Genomic DNA, 7,500 nt, shown 5'->3' with positions numbered 1-7,500 from the left:
TAACCCTCAGCCAGTCAGTACACCTCTCCTCTGTACCCGTCTTTAGGGCTGTCACAATTATTACATAATCGTCTAATCGTGATTATTTGACATAATCGTGATTATTTTTCATAATCGTCATAATCGTTTCCATGTTGAAAAATGTTCATATATTTTTAAGAAAGACAAAAATAGTGGAAATAGCAGATCTACAAGCTCACAACGCGTCGCATCGCGACGCGTTGTGAGCTTGTAGATCGGCTATTTCCACTATCAATGTTCTTTTTTAAGTATAAAGTTGTCAAAATGTCAGTCATTTCTTTGTATATTTAGGTAATGTGTCATATCTACCATGTGCAACTTCAAAGCCAACAAGCCAAACAGAAATGTAATTGTCAACGACAAAAACACAATTAAATCGTTAATCGCCAGTTATTTGAGTGACAATTAATCGTCATGTAAAATGTCATATCGTGACAGCCCTACCCGTCTTCATTCTGACCACACAGTCTATCATAGTCGTTTTCTTTTGATTAAAGTTTTGTTTAGTTTCAGTCATTTTTTTAGCCATCTGAAATGTTTTAGTTTTAGTCGACGTAACACATTGGCTGCCATCAGCCAACCGCTTTATTTACCTTGTTTTTCGATCGCTCCGTGCGCGCGCGTGCGTGTCCATTTTGCGCGCGACCGCCGCCGCACATGTCGTCTGTAACGCCGAGAAGAAATAATCCAAATCCAAGCGAGTATGAATGAGCTACAGCTGAAAGGACATGGAATTGTTTTTGACAGAATGAGCAATGATAACACATAGGAGGAAAAACAGAGCGGTGAATGGATCGCAGATGCTTTGGATGTCTATGGAGCAGTGGAGTAGTCGCCAGCGAGCGGCATCATGGGAATTGGAGTTTTTGTGCTCACCAGCGGCCGCGGAGGCACCTGGTTACCATGACAACCTGCTAACGTTAAATGTCGTAAGATTTTAGTCGACTAAATCTACAGTTGGTTGTCAAACCTTTGTGGGCCTTGATGGCGTAATGCATGATTTTACACTTGGTTGACAAGCTCTAAAAGCTCACAGTTGTCCACTGTGAGCTTGTAGATCGTCTATTTTCAACTGGGCAAAATATATATACTGTATATAGGGCTGAATTGGTAAATGAATGTTTGGTGATAATAAGTAAAACGTACAATATTTGCCTCAGCAGCCATCATTACAACTAAGTACTGCAGTGAGCTGGTATCAGATCTACAGACCCAGTGGGTCAGTGAGCTGGTATCAGATCTACAGACCCTGGGTCAGTGAGCTGAAACTGCATGAGTTCCTCTCCAGAACACTCTCTTTGATCATTGTAAATTCCTCAACATTGTTCTCCAGTTTGTAAAGCCACTTGATCTGCTTAGTGTGAGGAGAAAAGCCTGCCTCTCCAGGGACGCCGTTTTGCAACAGGCCTGGAAACACTGAGACGAATGACTGTACTCAAAAAGCCTTGTGAGCAAAGGATAATGAAACATGTACCATTTAAATATTGAAACCGTTTATTTTTTTATTTTTTTACTGGATTCTTCAACATCCTTTTCCTCTTACTCTCTCCGTTTATGCCCTTTGAAGTTGTTTTGCCTCTCGCTACCTTTGCAAAAAAGAAATGCTTGCTCGGGTGAGGTTGGGGGGAAATATTGGGTTTCTGCTCTTGAGACGACTGACAAAACCTTTACCATATTATACCATGAATCTTTAAACATGATAGTCCCATGATAGTCCCATTAAGATAATCTCTTTTTTTAATGGATTCTTGTTATTCAGAAGTCTGATTCAACTAAATGACGAGCTTTGACACCTATAAAAGACATTTGATAGCGAAACACTAAACACTAATCTCTAACATCCACTTTGTTTGTTTGTTTTTTGTCCCAAAGGTCTAAACTCAAGATGGAGGACTTCAAGGAGGTTAATAAAGCCCTGAAGGTAATGTCTGGATGGAAGACATCAGAAATGTAGGTTTTGGTTGGGCCAAACGGCAGCCCGTTTCATGTGTGACTCTTCTCTTCTCCTCCGTCAGGGTCACGCCTGGCTGAAAGATGATGAGGCCACGCAGTGCAAACAGTGCCAGAAAGAGTTCTCCATCGCTCGCAGAAAGGTACCTGTTGTGACCCTCTATCAACAACTTAAAGGGATATTCCACTTTAAACAGGGAGCAGTGGAAGGGCTTCTCTCCACATACACACCCATTGTAACTTCAAACTTTTAATCTTGATAGATTGATTAAAAACACCCATTATCTTTTCTGGTGACTCATACTACCCTCCTAATACGTGAGCAGGCCGTGTTTTTTCGATAACTTCTTTCATGTATTTTAATAATTATTTGGGAAAATGGAAACAATGAAATTCTAAAAAATAATTATTAAAAATAAATGAAAAAAGTTATAGAAAGAACACAACCTGCCCCCACATTAGGAGGGTAGTATGAGTCACCAGAAAAAATAATGGGTGTTTTTAATGAATCTATCATGGTTAAAATGAAGTTTGAAGTTACAATGGGTGTGTGTGGGGAGAGGCCCTGGGCCTGGTAACATTTACATCAAATATCTAAATATTCAATCAAGCTAATTAAAAACTGTTCAGGGCATTCATAAAAGCCTGATTAGATGATAAAATTGCCAAAAGTTTTTTTGAAAGTGAAATATCCCTTTAAGCCCTGTTTTATACCCTGTATGAACAGAGATTATTTTAGAAAGCTAGTGGTTTGATGCGTCGCATTTCACGGGAGTATAAGGTTGGTTCCCGGCAGAGTTTGCACTCCTCCTCCAGATGCCATTTGAACAGCTACATGTCATCTCACCGTAGGGGTTGGCGATATGGTGATAAATATCATTGAGACGATACAATGTCTCCACGATATGACTTTTCAGAGATATCGTACATATCGTGATACAATGAGGGAGCCTTATAAAAAATCCAGTTGAATTGTTAATACAGAGATTCATTGCATAATTCATTTAAACCTGCATTTTTGTATAAATCAGTAGTTCACAAACTTTAAAATCTCAAGGTCTCCCCCACTCTTTGAGGACCACTGGCCTAAAATGATCTCTTACTCCTTTTTCTTTTAGTTTGTGTTTCCTAGTAGGTGGTTGTTGTACTGTTAAGTAACTAGAAAAATAACCCTAAAACCAACATGAAAAAGAATCTTGATAAGATCTTGTATCGTGATACAGCTTGGAAAAATATTGTGATATTGTATTTTTCCATATCGCCCACCCCATCTCACCGTGTGTGTGTGTCTCCCAGCACCACTGTAGGAACTGCGGGGACATCTACTGCAACGGCTGCTCCAGCAACGAGCTGGCACTGCCTTCCTACCCGCGGCCCGTACGGGTGTGCGACAACTGCCACTCCCTCTTACTGCAGAGGAGCTCCACCTCCACCGCCTCTTGACCAACCACCACACACCATCCAGAAGCTTTACCCAAAGGCAGGGGTCTTCAACAGAGTGAGGGGGAGGGGGACCCCAAGGGGGTCCTCAGAGTAACTAGGAGGAGGGGGTCTGACAAATCTTTAGTGTGATGGGGAACATTGGCTGAAAATAGCCGAGCTGCGAGGCATTGTGAGCTTGTAGATCGGCCAACGGCTAAGTTGACTAAATATTGAGGGTTTAAAAGGTCTGAAAATACACATTAACGTGACTCCAACATATTAATAGAAAATATAACTCATTGTCAAACAAGTCTATGAAGCCATCTATGAAATCTATGGAAAGGTTTAATCTGCAACAGTTTTATACAATATGTAGTGGGTGCTTAAAGGAGGGCTATGGGCAGTTAGGAAAACCCGTCTGCCAGTGACATCATCGATGGGGAATCCAAGCTAATCGAAACTGAAGGCTTTCTATTCCTGAATTGTTGCAATGTTATAATGGAAGCCATTGTTCTTGTCATAATAAAAGTTTTTGAACTGCCCACAGCTCTCCTAAGAAACGCAGATCGTGTAGAAAAAGATTATTTTATCTTGAACATTAGTGAGGACCAATTATATGAAGATAGGTTCAAAAGTGGTGAAGTCGTCCTTTAATCTCTGTAGTGGGTCCTTGGCCTGGGAAAAAAAACGTTGGAAGACCCCTGACCTAAGGCCTTGTTCAGACTGCAGGTGAAATCCGATTTGTTTCTCGAATCTGGTCTTTAGGACTCAACTGATCCACTCCGACGTCCGCAAGTGATTTGCGTGTTGTTCAGATGTCGCCAAAAATAGCAGCTGTACAAGCTCTACAACACAGTGTCGATAATGTTCCGGAGCTTGTGAGATCGGCTCTTTTTGGCAAGCGACAAAAAAAGTATAATTCAGGCTTCGGTGTTGATGGTGGTTCAATTCTGAATCACAAAAATTGTTTTCCATGTGGTTTTATTTATGCTGTTAAAACATTATTCCAATCTTTATAGTCTGATTTGGGCTGCCTGTGTGAACATAGCCGAATAACAGAATCCAGATATCACACTCTGATCTCATCTGCTTGTTGCTCTTTAACAAATCTTTAAATCTTAATCAAGGAAGTAATCTGGCGTGTTGTTCAATTTCCTCTCTTGCTGGATTTTTTTGGGATCTTTAGGTAATTATGTATTATGCATTATGAATAATGGAAGAGGCATTTTTTTATGATTCTTAGTCATGGGATTAACTAATATGATTGTCTTTGAAGACTGTTATGCTTTCCAAATGTAATTTCTGTGGAGCGGAAGTAGAGTGAGATTTACTTATGTCATGTCTTTCATATGAGGTCCCTTAAAGGTGTATTCAGTGATAATGAAAGTGGCCGGGGGTCAACTTATCCCTTACTGGCCTTACATCATGGAAATGTTTCGTTTTTTTTTTTTTTTTTACACCATTATAATGTTCTCGTATATCGGTAGGCCTACGTCTCCAGCTTCAGGATATGTATGATACTGATTTACTACGAGACTATGGCATTTTATGAGTTCAGTAGTTTACAATCTAGGCATTTAGCAGACATTCTTAATTCAGAGCGACTATGGTTCTCAAAACTTTTATTTTGACCATCACTAACATAACTACGGCCAATCGGCCATACTCTACCCTGATTGGTCGAGGACTGGCTGTCCACCTCTGAAAACAGAATCTAGCTATTGGGGCCATGGTGGAAGTCCTTATTTGGTCAGCACACATCCTAGTGAGGAGAAAGATTGGAAAATGGACAAATTATATTTTTATTTGAATGAAATACAATCACTGAATATACCTTTAACCACTTGAGCATCCCTATTCTGGGTATACCATAAAAGGTGAACGTTCATCAGAAATGGCAGATCTACAAGCTTGTAGATTTGGAGTGGAGGGGATCAAGTATACTATAGACCCCTGGCCTGGGTAACACGGTCAACTGAAGTATGCGTGTATGTAGGGTTTAATTCAACCCATTAAGACTGGGAAAGCAACCATGTCTTATTTTATCCTTTGGTTATTCAAAAATAGATCTACAAGCTCATTGTGTGTTGCTTAGTGCCACGCTATGAGCTTTTAGAGTTTGTTTGAAAATATGTACAAATCTTTGAATATATATTTAAAGCCAACCTTTTTCACTAAAACCTGGGGGGTCCCTGGAACAATTTCAAGGTGGGGTCGGCGGCTAGTTACATATAATTCTCAAGTTTGAGCACCACTTACCTTAGTAACAGGTTTCTCCGAAAAATGACATTTGTAGAATCCGCCTCAGATTGTAATGACTTAAAGGACAACTTTTTTTTAAGCTGGCGATTTCTTTACCATTTACAGTAACACTACCAGCCCCAAGTCACATCTGCCCATGAAAGATTGTGGCGCATCTTGGGAATGGGTAGTGTCTAAAAAAAGACACATTTAGCCACTTGTACGCAGGCCCCCAACCACTGAAATCAAAAACATTAAAATCGCTATAATGATAGAAAGCAGTTAATTAAAAGATGTTATCAATGGGGTACATTTATTATAATCAAATTATTGGCTTAGGAATGCGACGCAGATTTTATTTTATTGAAGTCAAGTCTATGGGGTGAGTAATCGATTTGGGGGTGAACTACTCCTTTAAAATAAAGAATTTGGACCCTTATTGTAAAAAAAGTTGTCTTAGCAACCAGATCTTATTTTATTGTTGTTTGGGACACGGTCAACACAATCCTGAGTTATTTTTTGTGTTCAATCTGTGTTTTGAGATATTTTAGTATTTCAGCATGAATGATGATGCATACGATCAGATCTTAAAATAAGATCTGGTTGTCCCAGAGGTGAACTGGCCCTTTAAGTGGTTAAATGTCACAGAGAATCAGTAGTGTAGTTGGTTAATCGGCAATACAATGTTTTTTTTTTCTTCCTGAATTCTGCTCATATTTTATTAGGTTGAAAAACAGCCTCAAGTCAGTGAAATGTCAAGCCCTCTATTAAGCATTAAGAGATGAATTACTCAAGTCAGCTGTTACCAGGTTGTACAAAGGCTTGTGTGCATATTTCCCCGTTAGCTAGACAGTTCAAACAATTGGTGCATAAATTTGGTGCATAAAATACTAAACTGTACATGACTATAGAATGTTAACACAAGCCAAACTATTTTAGAATGTTTAACTGAATTGTGTGTATAGTGCGAAGTGCTACAAAGCCATTTTGTTAACATGTTCCAGACACATTTTCTATCTAGATATTTGATAAAGAGATATTGAATTTATTCAAGCTTCCTGTCATTTTTTCCCCCCTCCCAAATATACAGTCATGTCCAACAGAAGAACATACGTATTCCAGAGCAGTTTTATTCACTTTTGTGCACGAAAAATACAAATGGTAATCGAAGCAGTAGAAACCTTCATGTGAACGAGATTATTTTCTGTAAATTCTTCTCCCCAATTTAATAATTGCCAATTCCCCCCCCACCCCTGTATGTGTACGGTCCCCATCACTTCCCACCCTTCAGCTTCAGGGCCCAAAAGAGGTCAAAACACTTTATCCGAGTTTATCGTTTATGCGAGTGGATTAGATTTGGGGCATTATGTTAATAGTAATACCATTTGATTTCTTATCGTTTGCCAAGATAATACTACGACACATATCGGATATCAAAGTGATACCATTATTGTTTTGAACTACCCACAATCTCATCCACTCAGATTAAAGGACCCAAAGTTTTGAACAATGTTGCAGGAATTTGTCACATGAACAAGATGTAACCCATATTGTAAAACCTGCAACATCCCACACTCAGACCCTAAAAAAGAAAACATACTTAAACCATGTGTTGCCAAATGTACATTGTTCGTCCCCCCAACACAAAAAGGGTTTCAACCTATTTAAGCAGACAGAATGAAAACGAGGGAGAGTCGTCCAGAGATTTCAGACATATTTACAATATTCTGTTGTTCATGCACTAAAAAACAAAACATCTTTACTCTAAATGTAAAAGCTATCAACACAAGATAGTTATTCCAGGAACTGCCAGGTTGTCTGCAGAACAAAAACCTCAGCAAAACAAAAAAAGCACAACTCCCCCTT

General features: G+C 39.3%; 1 protein-coding gene across 2 annotated transcripts in view; it reads left to right on the top strand.

Moving 5' to 3' along the window:
* rufy1 (RUN and FYVE domain containing 1) overlaps positions 1–6,682 on the top strand; it is an 18,208-nt gene extending 11,526 nt beyond the window's left edge. For both annotated transcript variants that reach the window (XM_080746276.1, XM_080746275.1), the window contains exons 15-17: positions 1,894–1,942; positions 2,037–2,114; positions 3,268–6,682. In XM_080746276.1, coding sequence (XP_080602402.1) covers positions 1,894–1,942; positions 2,037–2,114; positions 3,268–3,414 — 274 coding nt within the window. In that variant the 3' untranslated portion in view covers positions 3,415–6,682. The remainder of the gene's footprint in view (positions 1–1,893; positions 1,943–2,036; positions 2,115–3,267) is intronic.
* Positions 6,683–7,500: the final 818 nt, after the last annotated feature.

The sequence above is a fragment of the Nannobrachium achirus genome (assembly GCF_963921795.1).
Source record: "Nannobrachium achirus genome assembly, chromosome: 17".
Taxonomy (NCBI): domain Eukaryota; kingdom Metazoa; phylum Chordata; class Actinopteri; order Myctophiformes; family Myctophidae; genus Nannobrachium; species Nannobrachium achirus.
This window is presented reverse-complemented; position numbering and strand designations above follow the sequence as displayed.